Source organism: Rhineura floridana, chromosome 4 (genome assembly GCF_030035675.1).
Source record: "Rhineura floridana isolate rRhiFlo1 chromosome 4, rRhiFlo1.hap2, whole genome shotgun sequence".
Lineage (NCBI taxonomy): Eukaryota > Metazoa > Chordata > Lepidosauria > Squamata > Rhineuridae > Rhineura > Rhineura floridana.
The window spans coordinates 3,194,845-3,220,031 of record NC_084483.1 but is presented as its reverse complement, the minus strand read 5'-3'; the positions used below and the strand labels follow the sequence as shown (position 1 = coordinate 3,220,031).

The window sequence follows — 25,187 nt, the reverse complement described above, 5'->3', positions numbered from 1 at the left end:
CGAGCATTTCTTCTCACAGTGCAGCCCCACAGTATATTGGGGTGTGTGTGTGTGTGGATGTTGTGTTGCAATTTAAGAGACAAGTGAATAAGCGAAGTACTTGCCGTAATGTACAAAATTAAAAACTCTCAGCCATAAAAATGTATTGTAAAGAACCTGTGCAAAGTCTTTCACAAAAGCTTGCACTAAACAAAAATGTCTTGAGATTTAGGGTTACGTTCCTCTTAGAAATGGCCCTACCATAAGTAGCAGAGATTTTCTGTTAGTAGAAAATCCACATTAAAATGACTTGAATTTCAATTTCATGTGTTCCATTAGTGTAGTGATACAGATATCATTGTACATAATTTCTGGAGCTGGAAGTCTTATTTCAGGAATGGAGGATGGTTTCAAACCAGTTCTCTCCCTCTCTCCCCCTCTCTCCCTCTCCCCCCCTCTCTCTTCCTCTCCCTCTCTCCCTCTCCCTCTCCCGGCACACATACTCACTCTCTCTACCCATGGCAGTGACTAAAGTTACTGAGGTCTTTTGGCCAGCCAGTGGAGCACATCTGTTGCTATATGCAGGATGAAGCAAAATCTGCTGGTGATGGTAGAAAGTTTCACCCAGCTGAATATGACCCTAAATGTTGGAAGGGAGCCAACATGTGTGGTATAATTACAACCAGATTTGTGAATTGGCTCATGTGGCTAAATCGCATTTCCCCACAGGTGGGATACCTCTTCATATCACCAGTTTGTGAAATTCCACTTTCCAAAGGCATCAGAATTATTTTTAATTTTTTGAGAATAATGTGGGACTCAGTGGTAAAAATTCAGTAAGCCTTCTATTTGGCCACCCTCACAAATAAATGAAATGACAGTAGATGGAGGAAGTCTGAAATGTTCGCCATTAGATGTTAAAATCTCTCTCTCTGAGGAATTCATTTTATGTTTCCTTATTAAAATATCTATATGCTACTTCTCAAAATATTCAGAGGAGTTTATGTAAGAAAAATACACTTAAAAACCAAGAATAAAACTAACAACAGCAGCAGTGCAAAACAGCTACAGAAAAAACGATTGTGAACCAAAAACCTGACAGAAGGGGTATGTCTTTCCCCCTTCCTGAAATACCACCAGAGGAACACATTCAGATAGCTTTCTTCACTTCTCCAGGGAGGAAGTGCTTTGTAAGGCAGTCACCATGAAAACCAGATTCTTAGCGATCTGTATCCACACTGCCCCAAACATAATACAACGAGTAAGGCCTACAACTAGACTTAGGAGAGAGCGTCCTTGAAACATGAGGATGTTTCCAGGCTGTGCAAGACAGTTAATGGTTAAATATCACCCTGAATTTTGCCCAGAAGTACATTTGCAACCAGTGCACCTGGTAAAAGACAGATTGAAGATGTACCTCTCTCTCAGTACCTGCTGGGAGGTGTGCCCCACTGTTCTGCACCTGGTAAAGCCCTCGCTGGATCGTCACCTTGTAGTGGTGAGTGGGCTTGTGTGTTCCAGTGAACCCTGTGAGCGACGCCGTCGGGAGTCATGTGCTCCCAGCAGGGTCACCATGGCGGTAAGGTCAAGGGAGAGGAACCAGACAAAGAACGATCCAAGAATGTCCTCAACAGCAGAACAGGCGGAGGGTAACAATGTGTATGTTACAACGGCTGTGAGGGTGGATGAAGGTCGCAGCAGATAAAAGACTTCCAATCGTCGTAGTATCCCATGCCATTGGATCAAAGTCTTTTTCTGTCAAGATTGTGTGTTGATCGTTGTGCGCCGATCTCCCCACATAAAACAAATTCACGCACAGGCGTCTTCCAACCAAATTATCTTGGAAGACAATCTTACTCGGCCACGAGTGATCGCCAACCAAAGCTTCAAGGCTTCCTTCAAGGACAGCCCCACATAGGACACATTGCTGTAATCAGCCTGGAAGTTTCAGAAGCATGGATTAGTGTGGCAAGACTTGATGTGGGTGACCTTGGGCCAGTCACTGTGTCTCATTCTAACCTATCTCACAGGATAAAATGTGAGGATAAAATTGGCAAGCGAGAACCATGTTTGTATGCCACCTTGAACTCCCTGGAGGAAAGGTGGGATATAAATGTAATGACAGATAAATAAATAAAACTGTATAGGAAAAGGCTTCCTCATTCGTGACAGAGCAAAGAAGGCACTTCCAACAACAACTCTGACCTTCTGAACCTGGTGCTGCTCCTGTTTGAGGAGTCACCTAGAGTGTATACCTGATAGGCTCACTAAGACTCCATCAGTCACTGGCAGGGTGATCTCCCTTCAGACCTGCACACATCTTGTCTGGGTTCATTTGCAATCTTTTCTTCCTCTATCTAATTGACCACAACCTGCTGACATTGGCTCAGGACAGATACGGCAGCAGCTAGACCCTTCACTTCCATCTCATCCTTCCTCTCAAAGGAACCCAGAGTGGCAAACAACACAATAGCAAAACAGTACAACTGAAAGAAAAATTAAAAACAGCTTTAAAAAACCCTGTAAAAACATCTGGTTTCTTTAAACCATCTCTCTAGAAGTCAGATGGACTCTGCTAATTTCTCAATTAAGTCCATGGTTGAGACACAGTATTTGAGTGTTCATGGAAAAAAACTCTTTGCCCCCCCCCCAAAAAAAGAAAGAGGAGGGTAGAGGAACACAGTTTACCTGTTTAAGCCTCTCCCCAATAGCCTGGGGTGGAAGGAATCAGGGTTGATAGTATGCATGCCATAAAATTAAAAAGTCCCTCCCCAGCCCTATATAGGAATATTTCAGAATCATCATCATCATCATCATTTTATTTGTATGCCGCCTTTCCACATAAAATTGTGCTCAAGGCGGCTTACAACAAGGTGAACAAAAGTACATGTCAAAAACAATTGCAAAAACAATTTCCTAATAACAAAAAATAATAAAACAGTGACATCACAAATATAATAACCAAAAACAACTTTTCAACATGATGAACATAATAAAACAATTATTTAAAAACAAAAAGTAACCATTAACACCCCAAACCCCTAAAGAAAACCATTTACTGTATCTCCTACAAAACTTCATTTTTCAGAGGGGAGGCTTGTTTTGTATCAGCACATGTCTACTCAGAAGTACTTCTCACTGAGTTCGCTGGGGCTTACTCCCAATAAATTGGTGATAGGATTGCAGTAATCCTATCCCCTTATTTGAGAGTAAGCCCCATTAAACTCAATGAGACTTATTGTTGAGTAGACAGCATATAGGATTGCACTGTAACTCCTCTATTTGGCCAACAGTTACAGCATTTTCTTTGAAGGCGCACTTCATGTTGCAATCACATTTGAAATATACAATGCACAATATGTACTACTGAAGATTTGCTGCTTTCCATAAGAGATGGTCAGGATTTTCTCCCTTTTCGTTTCTCTTCATTACAACGTCTTAGGTTGGGTTTCTGATTTCTCTTCTATTAGGTCTTTAAATCCCAACTTTTCCAGCGGTTCTTTGGACATAAGTTGCCTCTCCATTCTGCATTCTAAATATTCTTTTATGAAGGGAAAGAGAGAGGAACACCATCTCATTTCCTCATTCTCCAGATCTGTGTCACATTCTCCCCTCGCTATATGTTTTATTTATTTAAAATACCTTTACAATGCCCTTCAAATAAGTCCCGAGGCAATTTTCAACAGTAAAATACAGCTACGGAAAACAATACATTAAAACAAGGTAAATGAACATACCACAATAAATAAACAGACTAAAATAAAGCTACAGTAGCCAGACAATCTCTCAAGGGTTGGTATCAGTAACCCGCAAAAGTCTGGGTGAATGTCTTTTCAGGATGTGCCAACAACTCACAGTGTTGGCATGTCCCTTTATCCCACAGACTCGGTGCCACAACAGAAGAAACCCTCCGACTTGTTGCCCAGCTGAAGGGCCTTATCCCAAGATCTTAATAGTTGGGCAGGTCTGCAGAGGAGAAGGCATTCCTTCCATTAACAAAGCGGCAGATTGTTCAGGCTTTATAAGAACAAGAATAATAAGGGGGTGCATGTCATAAATGGATCACTTCTAAAATTAGAAACAATGAACTGATGCACTAAAAAGTTAAATGAGACCGAGTATGGGTATTTCAGGAAATAAAAACTTAATAAAACTAGTTTTCTAAGAACCCCTGCGTATAGCAGCCATACTTGATGTAAAGCAGTCTTAATAAAGTACGTGTATGTCAAACCTACCTAGCCTCTCTTTGATTAACTGCTGTTCTAAGAATTATCTTTTTATTGCTTCTTTTATATTGTATTTAATTGTATTACCATTTGAATTCGATGGAATTGAAATGTTAATACAGTAAAACACAACATGAATAAAAGAAGCAATCAAATATAATTTAAAAGCATGCAGCGCCTAGCACAGCCCATTGCAATGGCTACAACAGGCAGAAAAAGTGGTCCGCCGAGACGCTCAGGAATATTTGCATGGTCGGGGTGGTGGTGAAAGCACCCTTTTTCAACCGTGGATCCCCAGATTTTGTTGGACTACAGTTCCCATAATCCCTGGCTAAACTGTCTGGGGATGATGGGAGTTACAATCAACCTTGGGACTCAAGGTTGAAGTACTCTGTGCAAGTTACTTATTTTTAGAAAAAAGATAGATACCTTATTTATTGATATATTTTATATACACTTTTTAAAATGGAGATTTATGTTGGGGCCATAATGATCAGGATTGAGTGATACTATGCTGATATAAATGTTTGATTCTGTGTAATATTTATCTTCATTTTTGGAATCTGTTCCCTGGTCAAAAACGGCTCATAACGAAAAATGTAATGTAGGGTCCTCAGTCTTTAGGTGAGATGAAGAGGTCTAAAGATAGGAATGGGATCTTCATAGGCTGTGAAGTTTGCTCACAGGAAAATCTATCTCTTCCTCTCAGAATTGTATGATATATATATTTTTGTTCCTAGCATCAAATACTGAGAATTTCACATAAAGAGGCTGTGAGCACACTAGTTGCCTGTAGCACAGCATTTCCATTGGCCACACATAGAGGGGAAATGGGTTGATCTGCCGATCAGTTGAAAAATCTCTGAACCTTTTTTTTAAAGCACTCAAGATTATTCCACCAGGTTTTATAAAAAGGGGCAGGGTTTGACTAGCATCGTGTGCCCCCGTTTTCAGAAAAAAAGAGGTGGAGCACTGGAACTGGCAGAACAGTAATTGTGTATCTACCCTGAGAAGCAGCACAGAATTTTTCTGTGCTTCCACTTCCTGATTAGCCACAATGACATTGGCTAAAAACACACTTTCTGTCCTAACAACATTCTTGTTGTTAGCATTGGTTTGTGAAAAAAGACACAGAGTTAATCCCAGCCATGTGGCAAGTTCTCATTTAATCTCCCAATTCACCAAGTCTTTTGCAAAGGGTCTTGACTCATTTTTTTCTCCAGTTCTGCTGAATGTAAGGCTGCTACTTGTATAATCATGTGCTAACTGAACTCCATGGCAGATTCATAACCCATCAAAAGTTTTTAAGCCTCAGTTAAACACCTTATTTTTTACCCACTGTTTAACTGAATCCTGTGGATCTCTTTGCAGCTTTTGATACCGTTGATCGTGGTGTCCTCTTAGACTGGCTTTGTGGAATGGGAATTGGGGGCAGTTATGTTATGGGTTTCCGCAGGGCACTATTTTATCCCTAACGTTATTTAATATCTGGGAGTGGTCATTAGGAGTTTTAGGGTAAGGTGCCATCTGTATGCTCATGGCACTCAGCTCTGTTTCTCTGTCCTCTGAATCGGGAGAGGCTGTGCAGGCCCTGGACTGGTGCCTGGACGGAGTGGTGGGATGGATGAGGGAAAATAAGCTGAGGCACTACAGGTGTGTGGTCTGTATCTGAGAAATTAGTCAATTGCCTGTCCTGGATGGGGTTGCACTCCCCTCGAAAGAGTAGCTACCCAGTCTGGTGGTGCTTCTCTGGATCCAGCTTTGTCACTGGAGGCTCAGGTAGTCTCAGTGTCTAAGAGTGCCTTTTACCAGATGTGCCTGGTATGATAGGTATGACCATTCCTGAACTGGGGGAGCTTGACCCACAGTAGTTCATGTATTGGTGACTTCAAGGTTAGATTACTACAAACCATTCTATATGGAGTTTCCCTTGCACTTGATACGGAAGCTGCAGTTAGTGCTGCAACATGATTGCTGTCAGGAGTGAGGCCCTGTCAGCATATAACAGCCCTGCTCAGAGATCTGTAGTGGCTGCCAATTGGTTAGTGGGCCAAGTTCAAGGTGTTACTTATTAGTATATAAAGCTATTAACAACTTGGGACCAGTTTACTTGTGGGATCGCCTTACCCATATGTACCCAATCGACTGCTTTGGTCTGTAGAACTGGCCCTGTTTCAAGAGCCACATAGTACTTTTTATACTTTTAAGAAATTGATGCTTTCATATGGGATCTGCACTTTGGAACTCCCTGGCAATTGATATCAAGCAGGCACCTTGGCTGTATTCTTTCTGGTACCTGCTTAAAATGTTTTTGTGTAGGTAGATCTATCCAAACGCATAGATGTTGATCAGTTTTAATCTCTTTTTAGTTTTAGTGCTTATTTTAATTGTTTTTAAATGTTTTTAATGATAATTTTAATATTACTTGTAAACTGCTTAGAGGTTCTGTTACAATCAAGCAGTATGTAAATTCTGTTAAATATACAAAAATAGCTTTATGCCATTTAGCACTAACCAGCAGAGTAATTTCACAGATTGTGCAGCATGTATACACATGATGCAGAATGCATAGATAACACAGGAGTTTGCAGGGTGGAGTGAGGGGGGTAATGGAGGTTTCTTATTAGGTTTATTTATTTATTGTTACTACATTTATAACTCACTTTTCCTCATTCCCCCTCCCAATTTTATTCTCACAACAACCCTGTGAGATAGATTAGGCTGAGAGACAGTGACTGGCCCAAGGCCACTCAGTGAGCTTCATGGCCAAGCGGACATTTGAACCCTGGTCCCACAGTTCCCAGTCCAACACTCTAACCACTAGACCACACTGGCTGTCCAATGCACATCTCAAAATTTTGTCAAAATGTTGCCTAGAAAAGGCGTTGAGCCATGCTGTATGCTTCTCTACAGAAGGATCTATACATACATACCTACTAAACAGTTGTGCGTGATAGTCCTCTTTATCAATGCTGATTACCAGTTTTGGGGCTCATGTAGTCTGAATTTAGTTCTCTCCCTTCAAAGCAGTTGATCAACTGCTGTCAAATCTGACAGTCCCAACTTCACGTGGATATCTCATGCTGGATCAGGACAGTGAGATTCCAGAAGTGCTGCTGAGACTCATGATGTTTGCAAGCATTGTAAAATGCTCTTTAAGTAATATTTTATATACTAGTATTTGGAAAGAACTATGAGAGTTAAGAGAACTGATGAGAATCAGAGTGGCCTTGAGGCTGGCTCTGGACTTAGGTTGTTTCAGAACATCCATGCGGTGCCACATAGACTATGCCAACTGCTTTAGCCTAGGCATACGTGGTCACTCTCTATCAGCAGTTTCTGGAACGCACCCTGAACAGTTAATTTGTGATTCCTTTCTATTACTGTACAGTGTGATAGTCCGTTGAAATCTGGCCTTTGCACAGTGTACATACGAAGTTTGCTAGCTTGAACTGTTTGCCCCTTTGACACAAAAAACAGATGGGATTCCTCTGAACAAAATAAAATCTTCATGTAAAATCTCTTAATTCTTAAGGGGTAACTGTGTGGCAGCCCTTCTAAAACTACTAAGATTGTTCTGTTTGGAAACTTAATGCATTTTCACTTCCAACCTCTCTCCACAGGTGTAATATGGCTATATGAGCATAGGGAGTAGATATGTCCCTTCCTCTTCTTCACATGGCTGATGTCATAAAGCCAACAACTCTCCTATCATCACTTTAATGAATAAAAATAGGAAAGGGGCCAAGCACCAAGGCTGTTGAGCTTACATGGTTTCCTAAGCTGGTTTCAGTGCTAGTTGATTAAGTGGACATTAAGAGGCTATGGAAGTGATACAGGGATCCACAAAACATGACTGACCTTGGTAGCCAAGCCAAAATTTGTGGTTGGCAGGATTTTGTCTGTCTCGTCCTTGACTTTGCATTGCATGTCTGTGCAAGATGAGGGTCAATCCCCTCCCCAGGTCCAAATTGGGAGCTGGAGAAAAGGCAAGGAATGTTTCAAGCATGACAGTTCAGCGCAGGGGTGATCTCATCCAACTCTCTGGCTCCAGTTGTAAAGGGAGTGATTGTGGCCACCTCAGCAGGAGTACTGTCAGCACCAAAATGGAATCCTCATTCTTCCTTTCCAGCTTGGAATTACAGATGAGGATACAAATCTTTTATGTAGTTGAGCTGCACCTCCAAGTGGAGCAAAATCACAGGGGCAATTGCTACTTCCTCCCCAGCTCCAAACTGGGAAGAGAAGCTGAGGTTTGTTTTGTTGCCCTCACTAAAGAACAATGAAACATGCCATGGTGAGTAGAATTAAGGTCCACTGGTTGGTTATTACTAAAGCTGTACAGTATTCTGTTGCTTCATTTAACATTTGTTTTTTTACAAATATTACTCTATGCTTAGAATTAATACCTAAAAGCTTGTAATTTCTTATTCCCTGACTCTGAAAAACACTAATTTGCATAATCTTCAACAATTTGGTTTTGTCTGTCCTGATGCAGACAATGCTGCTAAATCGTCTAGAACGAATATTTGAGGCCTGTTTTCCTTCTGTACCTTCCTCTGAGATGGAAGAAGAGATTGCTCCTTTAAGTCTCTTGTTGGAAACCGGTCATAAGGCTGGGAGGACAGAGGAGACCTTGTCAGAAAGGTATGGACCTTTTTAATGTGACAAATGCATACAGAGAAGCGTGCATAGTTTTCAGTAATGTTTTTTGAGGTTGTATAGCAGTAATCTTTCAATGGCTGCAAACAACGGATTTTTAATTGCGGCTTGCATTTTTTCCTTAAGAAATCATAGTTCAGTGTGGTTTGTCATTTAGTGACTGCTTGTGCTGCCACAGATTAATCTACTTGGTGTTTTTTTGTGTACTTTAAGTGATGTACAAATGAGGTAGTTAATTAGGATGTGGCTCATTTACACTTACTGCAAATTAATTATTAATACGCTGAATTCCAAGTAGACACCATTCTGTTTGCTACAGACTTCTTTTTCTAATTATGAGTTGGAAAACTAATTCTTCTGAGAACCTTGTACCACTGTTAGCTCCCTAGAGGTTTGGCATTTGGGCATGTGTTTTCATTGGAATGTTATTAGATGCCAATCATTTAAAGGTGCAGAATAAAGTGGTAAAAGCTGCTGAGTCCCAGCATTCATTTCCTTTATTACCGTTTCTCTTGCTGTGCAGGGAGCTGCTGGATGTGTGGACAGAGCTTCAAGATATCCACGATGCATATGGATTGAAATACCAGTGGGGCGGCTCCCACAGCAACAAAAAGCTCCTCTGCTGTTTGGGAATTGACACAAGAAACATTGTGAGTTATCAATAAAACCACCTAGCAATGGTTTCAATTCCATTGGCATGCAAAATAGTGCACAGTTTTATTCCTAACAATGCCATTGTTTATATTAAAACGAATTCTATCAGTTTTCCAATAACAATTTTTCTTGGGTGACATACAATGACAAGCAATTTAAAATTGCAAGGTCCACATCAATAATTTTTATATGGCAGCAGTCATGCTAAAACAATAATTTTTAAATTGGAGAATAAATAAAAAAATTATGTGAAGCATCAATTAATTCAAAGCGTTGTATCTATCAGTGTCCATGAGGGACAACAGGACTTCTCCCCTTGTCTCCTCCCCCTCATGCTCCTTGCATCTGCCCTGGAAGGTTAGAGGACTTTTCAGAGCAGATGGGGGGGCTGCAGGGGGCAGAAGAGGAAGGAAAGTCCCGTGGCGTGAGTGGAACACTGATCACATGATGTTGGATTCAACCCCAAAATTGTAAGCAAGTGCATAAAAATGGCCAGTCTTTGACCCAAAAATGAGTCTTGAGGCTAACTGGACACTTTGCAAATAAAATATTTCAGTCTAATCAGTTGGAAATGTCTTTTGTCGTAGCTCTTTACAGGTAACAGGAAGCAGCCTGTTATAGTCCCCATGTATGCAGCAGGATTGGTAAGTTACAATAGTTCTATGCAGTTGTCTAAACAAAACCTAAAAATTATATAAACTTTAATTTCATTTCAGAAATCATTATAAATTTGTCATCTGTTGTTCTATTGCATTTTGATGGAATACAATATGTAATTTACCAATTGTAACTCAAGATCTTAGCAAACTAGATGGACCTTTATTTTGTTTAATGCTATTGAAAGGCACTAATATCACACACTTTGACTGTGGCTGGATAGGAACTGGGTAATAAATTCTGCAGTGTTCATGGACCTGGGAATTTGAAGCCAAACTGTGATCCAGGATACTTGTCATAGCTAAACCATGTATGGCTGTTGGGGCTGTGCCTCAGATGTGTGCATTCCCTTTCCCTCCTTTCCATGTTTTGATTCCCTCCCACATTTCCTGGTTCATAATAAATACAACTTGTCTGATTTGGGTAAATTACAGATACCATAAGCTGCAGTGGTTTGTGGTATCCATCAGCCAGGAGAATAGGACAACTTAAATGAAAAGGGGTGGAGGAAACGAAAGCGATGGCTGCAATGCTTTGGCCACAACATCTGAACCAGAACCGTATTTAGCTGTTGAGATAAACGTACGCTGCCTTCAGCCAGGTCATTTTGATAGCTCACTCTCGCAGCTCAGTTAATACGGAACAACAATTACAAATTTAGGGGCAAGTCTGTATAGGTTTCTATTCATGCTTTCTCCTTAAATCAGTATACATCTCTCCAGTGTCACTTAAGTAACAGTTAAAATAAGGCACATTGAAATGAAGGGGTAAACAAAGTGTTGGCTTAATGTGCTTATGCTGTGGGATGTAAATGTCTTCTCTTGGTTAGAAAATCAAATAGTTCTATACTACAGTAATAAAACACTGAAGTATTTTGTCCAAAAAACAGATTAAGACTGGCATTTTTTGTCATTTCTTTAACATTAATTATGAATGTAAACTTTAGATAATAATGCTTACATTATCTTCCTGGTAAAGGAATAAAACACAAGTTTTTTTAAAAGCTGAATAATCAGCCAAGAGAATCTGCAAAAGTGAATACAATATTCTTGGAAAAAATGTTTCTTGGGGGTTTGATTGTTGTTGTTCCTAAAGAGTGGTATTTGAGCATATCCTGTGATATCTTAATTTCTAGGGTATGTTGGAGCCTACTAAGGAACCCCTGAAACCAATATCTGCTGCAGAGAAAATAGCTTCAATAGGACAGACTCCCCCTGTATCACCAGAGATGAATATATGTACATCTGATCAGTTTCAGGTAAAAACAAATGGGGGGGGGAAACATATTTTTGTGCCATTGATGCCAACATTAAAGGGCTCTGGGCATATGCCTGACAAATACATTGGTCTGCATGTGCTTAGAGCTCATTTAATTTGGGGGAGGGGTTGTTGCATCTCTTGCCATCTTCTCTATATAATATGTCATCTTCCTGGCCCCACCCCACCTCGAGATTTTGCCTTCATTCCTGAAAGGAGTCTTGTAGCTGAGTCTGTGGCTGGTTGCCAACATGGAAAAGGCACACACCTTGAAAAGGCTGTGGTGATCTCTTCTGCCCCAACAGTTAGATGCTCTCTAGTAATCTAGACCATGAAATATACCTGAATAACAGCGTCCAATAAATTGGAATGGTTATTTAACAACTCATCATTTTGCTACACCTACACTGCTTCTTACAACGTTGCCTTTTTTAGTCTTAAAAGCTTCTGGATTCAACTACATGCAAAGATTTTATTTCTTTCCCTATTTCTTTTTTAATCCTCTTCTTTTTTGCCTTTGAAAGAAGTGCCAGAGTTCAGTCATAAAATAGCCATTTTTATGCTTGAATGTTTTTCCCCTTCAGTATTTAGACATGGATTATATTTTCTAGACTTATGAAATTTCAGAGTGGTAGGAAGACAACAAATAATTGGAGGAAGCAATATGTCATCTGCTTGTGTTGAGGATTTGAAAAAAAAGTGTAATGGACAAGGTTTATTGTGTAGGTTTACAATTCCTGTTTTGTTTTTTAAAAAAAGTATATCCATACAGTAGAAAGTTCAGAATGAGTAGAGGCACAATCTAACTGCTATTTATGCCAGGGGGAACTGGATATGGCGGCTCTCCGGATGAACTAGCTTGATCCTGGATCAGCCAGGCTGCACCAGCAGAAGCCCCTCATCCCAGCTCAGTCACAGAGGAACTGGGACCCCACCCGGGAAGCACAGCCCAGCGGAATGGGAGCTGGTGGAAGGCCCGTAAAAGGGGTGTTCCAGGGGCATGTCAGAGGAGGGGCTGGGGGGAGGACTTAGGCCACATCCAACATGTTCAGAGCATTCCTGAGGACCCGATCCAGGCAAAACTTAGGCCAAGAAAAAGGTTGGTCTAAGAAAATAATTGCAATGGAAGTCAGTGGAGAAGGCTTACTCCCCGATAGGGATATTTGTGAGAGCTGTCTTTTACTTTCTGGTCCCTGTGTGAAGCTCCTGGTTAAGTTAGTGTTCAGCTGGCCCTGAGGCAATTGGATGCCGCAGACTTTCCCACCGGGTCTCCTTCTACTGGCTGCCCCTGAGTTGGATTGCTCTGCCTGGCAATTAGACTAGATTCTTTCTATAGGAGTATGCAAGCTACTGAATTACATAGAATATGCCTCATGTGGTTGGTCTATTAAGATATTGCTATTCTAAATTTCATTTCCGTGTGGAACAAACATGACAGTAATTTCTGCCATGAAACTCTGGCATTTTTTTTAAAAAAAACTAGTGATACCTAGAGCTAGACAATATATTAGGTCTGCATGCCAAATCACTTGACTCAGTCTCACCTGATGCAAAGCAATGTCTGCTGTCTTGAAATTCCACTTGATGAATGATGGTAGACCATTTCTATGCCATTATTGGATATGCTTAGGAATATCTAGTGCTGACATGGAAATTTTCCTAGTTGTCACCAAATGTTTCTGCACAAGTCTCTAACAGATTGGGTGAATTGGGTGCTAGGTTATATGCTTCTCGGCAGAGGGAAATCTAGAAAACCTTCATCCATAGTAGTAGTTTGGGGAATCACTTCAGGATTGCTAGATGTGTGTTTCAGTGGATAGACACTTGATAAATTAGAGTTTTAGTATTTTGTAATGGCAGATTACAGAACCAGATTACATATTAACATACAAATCTTAGAATATATTTTATCATATTCGTAAAATGGTCGATGAATTCTACCCATTCCTCGGTTGTGAATTTGTCCATTGCACTTGAGTTATTTAGATTGTTTCCTTGCATCTTTTTTGGTCATAATGATTGCAGTTTAGAGAATAATCTCTTGGCACACTTTGATCCTGTCTTGCTTTGATGCCTATTCAAAAGAGGGGGATGCTGTAGTTCACTGTAAATATATAAAAGTAGAGATAGCAAAAAGTGGAGGAGCACCAGAAAATGAAGAACAGAAGAAGAGAGGTGAGCCTAAAGATGGTTATAAATAGAAAGATTATTTTTTGTAGATAAAATAACAAATACTGCAAATAAAACTGTGAAAAGTCACTTTACTAGGATTCAAAGATACCACTTCAGAAAGAAATCCCAATAACAGTTCATGTAATTTTTTTTTAATTAAGTGTAAACCAACTCATTCATTATCAACTTGTGGCTCTCCATTTGTCTTGTGTGTTAAAATCGAGAAGAGAGCTCAGACTAAAAATATCTGTTCAACCAACTTTTTTTGTCACCTACATCTTTGCCAAAGCATCCACGCTTAAGTCCCTGTAGCCCAACACAGTATATCAACAGAGTTAGGTGCACATGTGCCTGTTATCTAGGTTTTGCCCTTTGAAGTGCAACCAAATACTACTTTTAGTTATTAATTACTTTATAATTTTAAAACTAAATTATTTAAAGAGTATCCCACTGAACTAGTTTTATCCATCTGAAGTTGCATACAATTGTTTAATTGCATTGTAAGTTACTTTACCTTAAATGTTTTCAAAGCTGAAAAATTGATAAGATGGTGTTGTAGTTGAGGCTGATTCTGTTTCTGCCATCCTGATCTTAAGCATTTCTGCTAGTATTGTCTGCCTGTAGAGCCAGAGTGATAGCTCTGCAATGCTGGCACAATATAATGGCTTGTATCACTGCATTTTGGCAATAGTTCCAACACCCCATATAAATTTCCAGGCCTGGCAGCTCTAGAAACAATCTATAAACCATAATTATTCTAAGGTTACCTGAGATGCTATTTTTAGGACTTCACTGTGAACATTCTGGCTCCAATGTCCTTTGGCTTTTCAATTGTTGCCTTTTTGCTTGCATGCAAAAGAACTTTACACGAGACATGTTGTGATGCTATGACCTGACTGTAAAATTTGGTTTCTGACTTTTCAACTCTAGGAATCTCTACCACCTGTCCAGTTTGACTGGAGTAGCAGTGGCCTTACTAACCCTTTAGATGGTACGTCTCTCCGTAAAGCCTCTAGCACAAGAGCTAGAGTTAAGAAACCTACAAAGTTCAGACAAACGTCTCTCTGCTGATATTTTAAATATATATATAATATATATACTATATATATATATATATATTTCTTAACTTTGGAAATTCAGGCTTTCTTTCTGTTTAGTTGTGTGCTATTTAAAGCAATCTGTAGCGTTTAAGAGCAAGGTAAGACACCATAGAGTAGTTAAGTGATTTCTATTTGACATAGTTCACAGCTCTCACCTCAACCAACACTTGCCTGTTTAGACTTTTGTAAAGTTCTAAAAGGCAACGTCCAGTGTATAGTGGTGGTTGCTTTCAAGCAGTTTTTAACAAAACCTGTATGCAAAAGATACTCTTTTTAAAAAAAATAGTTTTAAAATGTACAGATACTGTATATGCTAAAATCCTAGTCCACTTTAATTTTTGTTTACTTGCATTGTGTAATTTATTACTCGAGTAAGTCTTCTTAATGGAAAGCCAGTTGTATTGTCATGATTTTCTCAGGTTAAGTGCCAACACCACAAATAAAGCTTCAAAATCCAAAAGCCTCTAAATTTAAACTAGAGCTAGCAGATGGTGAAACAGTTGAACCTGCCATAATTACTGGCCATACCAGTGACCTAAAAACACTGCTACTCAATGTTTAAGGATGTGGCCACTTTGCGGTCCATATCAATGCTGAAGGAAAGCCTGAATGGACTCTCTTGCTGTTGTCTGGTGTCTTATTACTTCAGTCATCATGCGTTCTTTTAACAGTTTCTTTAAAATGTACTTCTCTGATTCTTCTGTTTCAATATTAAAGGGGAACAATACAGTTTGCCAATGAGGAACTGGATGTAATGAGAACCATTATTACCAATATTCATATTTATTATGTTGCTTAAGCTGGCAAATACAGTTTGTCAGTATCTTAAATTATGTAAGCAAACATACATGGCTTTGAATAAGAAGAATAGTTCTGAATTTTTTAAATGTTTCCCTTTAATTGGGCACATCTCTTTGGGATTTCTGGTTCTGTCCATTTTTCTAAACAATGTTGACTACCTTTTAGTTATTAGTGTTAAATATCTTGCTGCATTTGTACATGAGAATGTACACTGACTTGTTATCATCTTTAGAAACTACAAAACTAATCTTGTAAGCACTATTATGTTAATTTTTTAAAAAAACTATGTAATAAGTACTAATTATAACTGGCATGTTCAAGTGTGTGTCTTACCCCCTTTTTACACATAAATCCCTCCCTTGGCTTACCTTCTATATGGCTGCCTACCAACACGGTCACTGAATTTCAAGCTAGTGGAGGTTCCACTCTTCTGAACCTTGATTTCTTTGGGCCCGTGGATGACAGTAGCTCTAGCACCACCACCACCATCCCAGGTCAGCAGCGTGCTACACTGCAAATTTAATCTCTTAACATTCTTACTAAAAGCATGAGCTGCATTGTGTGACTTTCCTATAAACAAGAAGAATATCTATGCTTTAATTTTCTCTTAAGATGCCTGCCTTTGATAGAAGAGGAAACTATCATTTGCCTCCAGTCTATATACTTAATACTACTTGGTATCTGCTATAGAAGATTAATTAAAGAAAGCTTTTTTTAATTAAGGATGTCAAATGCTTAAAACAGTTTTAATTATAGACAAAAATATTGACATATTTCACTTTAAAATGCAGTTAAGACTAGTATTCCTGTGTATATGTTGCTCAATGAGAACATCTTCAGATCCATATACTAGCTTGGGAGTAAGTCTCATTGGTTTCAGTACTACTTAAAATCTCTTGAAGATAACTGGTAGTTGGCGGCAATTTCTTCTTGTGTAATGAAGTTTGTAAACAAGAGCTGAGCCTATGGCCATACTACCCTGAACACGCCCAATCTCATCTGATCTCAGAAGCTAAGCAGGGTCAGGCCTGGTTAGTACTTGGATGGGACACTGCCTGGGACTACTAGGTGTCGTAGGCTTAGAGGAAGGCAGTGATAAACCACCTCTGAATTCCTCTTACCATGAAAACTCTATGAATATATAAAAAAAAATTCATAGGGTTGCCATAAGTCATAATTGACTTGATGGCATATAACAACAAACAAGCGCTGACACATAGCTATTTTATAGTTGAGCTTTGCAGTTGTCATTTATGACAAGATATATGTATTGTAATTCTTCACAACATTTTATGCCTTAAAATATTTTAATTGAGTTGAAAATAGCTGCACGTTTAGAAGAAAATGATTAAACATAGCACATATTTTCATGGTACAGTTTGCTTCAGTTTAATTCTCTTGGAAGATAAAGGTGCTCCTCAGTTTACCTTGAATTATTAATCTGTAGGAAAATCAAATTGTAAAGAGATGTAGTTACTGAAGGAGTTTGGTCTATTAAATGCTGCAGCTGCAGGATTATTAAATGGGAGGGGGAACCTGTGGTCGACCAGGTCTTGTTGGACTCCCAGTTCCCTTCACTTGCAGCCTTCATGGCCCATGATCAGGGATGATGGGAGTCATAGTCCAATAACATCTAGAGGGCCACAAGTTAGCCACCTGTTAGAATAAAAGATGTGAACACATTCCCATATCCTGGTGCAGCCCTCTGCCTGGAGTTCATGCTCCTTGATAAAGTGGGCCTATGGGTGTTCATGCACACCCAGTGGGAGGTGGGAGAGGAGAACAGGACTCCATTATGATCTGTAGAGATCCTTTTATGTGTGGAAAGATCATGCCCCTCATTTTTTGGCTTCCTGCTGTATTGTCATGATTAAATTAAGGCAGAATTTCACTTTTAGTGTTTAGGCTTTAGAACTACATGATAAGTTGATCATATGTGAGTGTTTGCTGGAAATCAAAAGTACAGAAGCTTCTTGAGTTTTGTATAGTAGTTTTATATAAAACAACACACTAGTTTTAAATCTGTTAATGCATTCTGCAGTGTTGATTGTTATTAGTGGGCATGTTTTTGGCATCTAGTAAAATACAGTTTGACTCTGCTTCTGGTACATTCATTTGAAGCGTTTATTAAGAAAGAACATCAGCATTTTATATTGGGTTTTCATTAGAATTTTGTCATCAAATTTACAGATGTCCCCATTGCCTGTAGGTTTTCTGGCTTGTTTCTTGGAAAGTCATTTGCTTCTAGCCTGCAGCTCTGCGTGTGGGTTATGTATGTAATTGTGTGTGTGTGTGTGTGTTTACCTGAGCTAGGAGCTTGATCTAAACTTGGTTGCCTAAATTCCCTTAATCTCATTAAGGTTTTTAAATATTAAAATATCTTTCTTTTGTAAACTGCCTTTTAATCGTTTTGGTGAAAGGCCGCATATAATTTATATATATATATATATATGTATATATGTGTGTGTATATATATGTATATGTGTATATATATATATATATATATATATATATATATATTCTTTATGGGAATTACCAGACATTTTCAGATGATGTTTAAATTAGTACCCGTGACAGTAAATCTCTTCGTATTGAATGTTTTTAAGCACTTTAGTGTAAAATTTAGTGAAATAATAGCAGTGGTAGAACATGTCTAGCAGTAAATCATATGCTAAGGCAATAAATTTTATCTGATAGGATGTGGTGACAAATGGTTTGAAAATATTAAGTGCTATAATATGCTACAACCCTTTTTACATAATAGAGGTATTGTGATTTTTAAAATCTGAAATACATACATCTTTATACGTTGGCATACCTTAATGGGATTTCAGAAGCTTTATTTCTTATAATGTTATCATTTCTGTATGTGACGTCAGAAGGCCTGTGCCTGTTGCATTTAAGGGTTCTGTAAACATCTGACAGTATTTTAAAAATATTGTATTCTGATTTCATTTTGATACATGAACTTGGGATTGTTTTAGTTGAATAGATAGCAAACTTGAAATGAATATGGGACACAAGTGCTGCTTTATCTTTGTCATCTTTTAACCTTCATATGACTAATTTCTGATGACAGTTTTGCTCTGGTATATCTCGGAGTCCTCATCAAAATGATAAAAAAATGGATGTCATCCCCCTTTTTGCCATTTTGAACTCCTAGGTGTGTCAGTTAGAATATTTTAAAAAATCCTGAATTCATTGCTTTGACAGATTATGATATATTGCCAAAAAATTGCTTTTATTTTTGAGATTTTTTGTTGAATCTTGAAATCCATTCTTTCCATAATTGTGTCCAAATGGAAGGTGAGAAACCAGTCAGAAAGTTGATAAATTGCTTATACTTGAGTGAAGAGAGAGACATATGGCATGAGGATTCAGACTCCCTATTTGTATGTTCTACAGAGGCAGTGGAATGGAAATAGAAGTTAAAGGATCAATGTGCAGCAGTGAAATCATGCTCTAAATAACAATGCAAACCCTTTTGGATTTTAATATCAGAAGAAAAAGATTGTTCCAATTATACTGTTTGTTCCTGGCTGTCATCTTGTATGCCAGTTTTATCTACAACTGTTACATTTCTCAGTAGTGCATGATGAAAATTAACAATTTAAATCTAAATCACTTACCTAAGTGTATCTAAATCACTTACTAGAAGTTTAAATAGCTCAGATGTTTACAGAAGATGGAAATATAGTATCCTAAATTGAAACTGAACATGTGACACTTGTTTCCATCTATCACTGATTATAATTTTATGCTATAAGGTGTGGATCCAGAACTGTATGAGTTGACAACTTCCAAGCTGGAAACCTCCAACACCACCAGTAAAGTGACTGATGCATTCGCAAAGCTAATGTCCACAGTAGAGAAGGCAACCACATCAGCAAGGTAAATCACTGTGATTAGTGACCCTAATTCTTGGAAGTTAAAGCTTGTTCAGTGACTACAGCTAAATATCACATAATGCATGATGATAACTTCACTTAGATCTCCTTAGATGGCATCTTCAGTTGCTCTCCTAGTATATATTTTTCACAGTTCTAAATAATAATAATAATAATTTAATTTTTAGGCCACCTATCTGGCCGAAGCCACTCTAGTTCTAGTTTGCTTTTAATGGCACAGCACTATGCAGCCCTATAGTGGCTCATCTACAATGCTGAAAGCTCATTTGTAAGCCACAAAGCTGACATTTTCCATATTATAAACTTCCTTGAAAACATTGTGGGGTTTAAGTAACAGTAGGAACATAGTTTTTATGCTGTTTTAGCTGAGGGTCCAAATGTCATTATCTTCACTATGAAATACCTTCACACTTTCAGATACAAACATGCTTACTCTTTTACATATTCTCTCCAGCTACTGTTTAATTCCCTTTCCCAGCTATTTTCCACTCCATGAAACCAAGTAGCCACCACTCATTGAGTAAGAATTTTTCAATTCACTTGGAATCTGATTTGTTCCTATGTAGGGATGGGGGAAGGGATACCATTGCCAACTATCTAGTGGGGCCCATAGATCTGCAGTCTGCAAGTAGGATAATGGGCTGTGCTCAGGTTGTGCTACATGCACACCACAAATCACATCTGGTTTGTGTGTTAGGCGTATTTATTTATTTAATATATCCTGCCTTTCCTTTTAAAAAAGCAAGTATGTGCTCTGGAGTAAAAGTACAATACAGACATTTCAGTTTGTGAATATGCTGCTACTGTTTTATGACATGCACATTTTTTAGCGTCATCTACTGATACAAGGTGTAGAATAACTTAGTGCGGCTTCACATTGTGCTTGGATATTCAAGTAACTTCTTGTGGTGACTTGCATGTATGAATACACATTGTTTTGATCAAACAACACAGATGTGAGGTGAGGTGAAACATTGTTTTTCAGTTGAGACAGCTCACACGTTCAAAAGTAGCACTTGCTATGAGCTAAACTGTAAGCTTATCTACACTGTAGCTTATCCCCTCTCGGGTGGTTCACTTTGCTTTACACAGCTGGATATTTCCCTACACCCATTTTTAATACATGTGTACTATTTCTGTGTTCGTACACATTGGCTCATGCCGGTTGTCTTGGAGGTGACTGGTCGTGTTTCCTTGTCTGTCACAAGAGTTGTTGTGTTCCTAGTATTTTGTGGGGAGTTCTCCTGGCCCCTTGCACAATACTAAGTATAGTGCAGGTATGCAGAAGACAAGGAAGAGAAGTGGCCAGGCATATGGGGAGAGGGGAACGACAAGGACACAACTGGCTTTCTCCAATGAGTGCCCAGTTGACAGATTGGCTGTCCACATGCAGCTTTTGTAATGGAGAAGTCTGATGCCAGTGCCATTTACAGTCAACCACCACACAACTAAACCAGTTCCAATTTTTTTCCCATACAAGAGTACAATTCATGCTAATTAAAGAAGTCCCAAATGCATGCTAATATACAGTGAACAGCTGTTGCAGGCAATACACGAGGCTATTACAGGAGTTAATGTTACATGTGTAGACGTCTCTTGCAAGAAACTCACTCTTACATTTTCAGAACTGTTTCTCCACTATGTGAGTATTAACACAACTGGAACTTGTTTTATGTATTATGTTCAGCAGTTTGCCACTGGGGGGAGTGCTAAGCCTCAGTGATCCTTTGCTTGGGTCAATTTCAGCTTGGCTTGTCATCCAGTTCTTGCCCAAGAACAGTGAAAATGCAGTGTCCCCTCTTTTGACTCCTTTTCTATTGTTTTATTTTTACTTACTTGCACTGTAGCCTTCAAGATAGAAAACTAAAGGCTTCAGTCTTTCATGTCGGAACATTCCTTTCCTTCACTGCCGCTGTACAGACAGTGTAGATGTTACTCAAAACACTGCTTAACCTCACAATATTTTTGGCAAATACATAGGGAGTTGAAGACCTCTTTATTTGTGCTGACTCTTCATAGATTTGCACTGAGTTGCCTGACCTGACTCTTACTGATCTGGTAGGCAGTTTGGCTTTTCACTAAGCATTCTAATTTGCTGTATTCAGCTCAGTGTTGTTGAAATGTCACATTGCAAATTACAGCAATTCTGGACAAAGCTAGCCAGTTTGAGGAGCAGGAGCAATGGCAAGAAAAGTGGTTTTGTTTAAGTGCATAAGTAGTTCATGCTATTTCTAACTCTTAAAATTGGGAATGACCAGCATTTGAATTTTCTAGAAGAGTAAAGATAAAGAAATGTGTGCTGAGATGAGATGGACAAGGAGAAAGAGGGGAAATGTCTTTGAAGTACTGATGGAGAAATTTTTTATTTTCTCCTGTGGAATCTTTGCTGGGGGTCCTTTACATAATCAGTAACACAGGCTTAAAGCAAAAAAGTAGGCCTTTATTTCTACAAGCATATGCAGGGTCAGACCCCTCCCAGAAAGTCTGGAGAGGACTTCAGTGAGGTATGGTGTGCACAGATCTTTTGTACCTTAAAATTACAGCATGTGACAGTAATTAACCAATCCCCTATGTTCTTCCCCATGTAACATGACAGCTCTTCCCCTCTTGCAATAATTCCAACCAACCAGATAACTTTATTACAATGAATTCATGTATATTTATAATTTTACAGATACCTCCCATCTTTGTCTTTGCTGTCTTCCTTGATTGATGTCAATCTGTCCCCTTGACTGATGTTACCACTATTCTACTGTCATAGTTACTGATGATTTTGTGCGATACATTCCATTCTATCATGGCTCCCGATCAGTCAAGCTGGTCAAGAACATCTCTAGAACATTACAACATGTTCTTTGATAATACCATGATGTAAGGCCAAGTTCAGTTCACTTAAAGTGACTGGAAATTCTGTGTGAAATTCCACTTGTAACTACCTTGCTATAGAGAAATATTAATTTTAAATCACCATATTATAGCTGAAAATCACACAACATAAAGAATGATTAGGGAACACAGTAAAGGAAAAGGGGTAGCCACTCTCCACCAAACACAGAGGAATGAAGGAGGTGGCCCACACACTTACTACATTTATGGAATAAAATTATACATATCATGCTATTATAAAAATCAGTATCAAGCTAAAATTTTATCTCCCGTCTATTTTGATTCTGTTATGAAGACTTCGCTTAACTGAGGCCATTGCTGTATAGCAGCCTTTCCCAACCAGTGTGCCTCCAGATGTTGTTGGACCACAACTCCCATCTTCCTGACCATTGGCAATGCTGGCTGAGGCTGATGGGAGTTGTGGTCCAACAACATCTGGAGGCACACTGGTTGGGAAAGGCTGCTCTATAGTATACAAGATCAGAAACCTCGTTTTCCAAGATCAAATAATAAAAAGTATATTAATCAAGAGATTGTGCGCATTTGCTAAAACAATACCAAATTAATGATCTGCGGTCATGCATTAGCCAATTTTGGCACAGAAAAGAGCTCAGGAATTTGCAGCAAGGTGAGCTTGACCTTTTCCTGTTTTCTCTACACACAGCCCTGCTTTTAATGCCTGTTGTGTGTGAATATGGGGAAATAAATCCATTTTCACCACTTTCAAGGGCCCAAATTGCTTGGGGCCAGGATGCTTGGGGGATCCTCCATCAGTACCAAAGGGAGGAGGTGGACAGTGAGAGGTCATGTCAAGATAAAGAAACAATTAAAATGAATGCTACATTTCCAAAATACAAGTACTGTTTGTAGTAACATGAGTGTGATGTAGCATCTTGGAAGTGTGTTTTCTGTGTAAATTGTCTAACCTGCTCCTAGGCGTGAGTTGCATGTACTATAGATGCTGCATATGTTGGCAGTTGAAGGAGATTGTGGGGTTGAACCTTGTTAGGCTCTGTGCTTTGCTTAGGACAGCTGTCGGAGGAAACCTAAGGGTGGACAGAAATCTTTTATGGACTGTCCTGCTTAGCTTGTCTATGTGGGTGGGGTTACTTTGGAACAGCTGGGACCGCATACAAGTTTCCACCATTGGGCACATCTCAGTTGCTAAATAAATATTCACTTTGAATTAATGTTTATCCTCTAAACCACAAAAGTTGTAGGGATAGAGAGAGAAACTATTCAGAAGGCTGTCTATTCAAGCATTGAAGGAGGGAGTTGTACCTAATGCAGAAAGAGTTGCCATGGTTGAAGTTCCCATCACTACATGCATAGGAATTGAGATGAAATAAGCCTTTATGCTACTAGTCGTAAATATATTGTGCTTTTCACTTTAGAGGAAAAGTCGTGGTGGCTTTTTTTATTTCAAGTATAAATGTTAGAAGTAATTTTAATAGCAAAATACTAAACTTGTATTCAAATGACTTCTTCAGAAGGCACGTCTGCACTGGACAGGGTGCCAGTTTTCTCTTGGAACTCGCCCCCGCATTGCAAATTAAGCCCCTCAACCCTTAGGAGCAGCTTCTTGGGAGGCACAAGACGCTACAATGGGAAGAAGGGCAGGAAGGTCCTGTTTCATTTATGGTGTTTTGGATTTGAACTAATGCATCCTAATTCATATACATGAAATTAAAATCTCTGAACCATTTATGTCCGTTAAAGATGGCATCAAAGCACTAGCTCCCCAAAATTAGGTTTGTGTAAATCCAGCCACATCTAGATGCAACAAAAAGAGCCCCTTCGGGTCCTTACTTCACCTTTGATCCAGGCTAAGTTAAAACTATTATTGGTAATTTGGAGCTATCTCAGTAAGTCTCCTTTTTGGTCTCTCTTTAAGGATAACTAACTGGAATCCTAGGGGCTCATTTCAGCCCCGTCGCCACCACTATAACCTCCAATCTTCCCCCTTTTTACCATGAGCAAAAATATCTGATCAAAATCAAATCTCCCAAGTCCCAGCATTATGCTGCTTTTTCAGAACAGAAAGTGAAGTGTCCTGTATGCCCATGCATTTCAGAGGCTTCTGCTAATAGGCTTTCTAAATTAACTAAACCCATTCCCTTAATATGCAGCTCAGCCACTTCCTTCTACATTATTAAGGTACACGAAAAGGGCTCTCAGCACCTCAGCATGAACAGCAGTGGAGGTTTGAGCCAAACTCCTTCTTGCACACATTGTTTTACATTCATGTGAGAATGTAGGAACTTCCTGTTTGACATCTTCATGAAAGGATAGGATTTGGGTTTTTTAAAAAGACTTTAGAAATGCATAACTGGAAATATAGTGAACATTGTGACGTAATCTTTTTCAAGTTTTTGTGATGTTCTGTTTGACACAAGATAGAGATTTTTCATCTAGTAGGCGATGCAGGAATTGCCATAAATGCCCTGGCCTTTTATTCAGTGGGTTTTAGTGCTGGGCACATGACATCAACAAGATTAGAAATGTTGAATGTACAACTGGATTGACTATCTGACAATACAATTCAGAATAAAAGCTTTGAGGGCAGTGGAAAGCAATAACAACTTTTTTGGAAGAGGTCAGTTCTTTGCTAATGTACCCTTCTGAGCATGAATGAGGAAGGGACCTAAGACAGATACTCAAAAAAATATTTGGGAGATCAGATCACATTTACCTCATGTTGGTCTTAAATTTCTGCTAGGAAATAATAACTTCAAAATGGTTATCTAGAGGTAAGGCTCCCTATCATTGTGTATTGCTGTTAAATATTTAACCAGCTTGTCTCTTTTTGCAAATTCAGTGCAGTCTTTTGGCATAGAGTCACTTTGGTCATGATACACAGTAACTTCAATACTCATTTTTAGATT

General features: G+C 39.0%; 1 protein-coding gene and 1 pseudogene across 4 annotated transcripts in view; both read left to right on the top strand.

Annotated features, from left to right (window-relative positions):
- The window catches only part of AFTPH (aftiphilin), a 57,208-nt gene that overhangs the window by 24,212 nt on the left and 7,809 nt on the right, over positions 1-25,187 (top strand). For 3 of the 4 annotated variants that reach the window (XM_061622251.1, XM_061622253.1, XM_061622252.1), the window contains exons 3-9: positions 8,704-8,852; positions 9,391-9,517; positions 10,109-10,165; positions 11,314-11,436; positions 14,538-14,598; positions 15,919-16,002; positions 19,276-19,399. In XM_061622251.1, coding sequence (XP_061478235.1) covers positions 8,704-8,852; positions 9,391-9,517; positions 10,109-10,165; positions 11,314-11,436; positions 14,538-14,598; positions 15,919-16,002; positions 19,276-19,399 — 725 coding nt within the window. The remainder of the gene's footprint in view (positions 1-8,703; positions 8,853-9,390; positions 9,518-10,108; positions 10,166-11,313; positions 11,437-14,537; positions 14,599-15,918; positions 16,003-19,275; positions 19,400-25,187) is intronic. The other variant, XM_061622254.1, reaches the window with a different exon arrangement.
- LOC133384621 (5S ribosomal RNA) lies at positions 16,470-16,588 on the top strand (annotated as a pseudogene).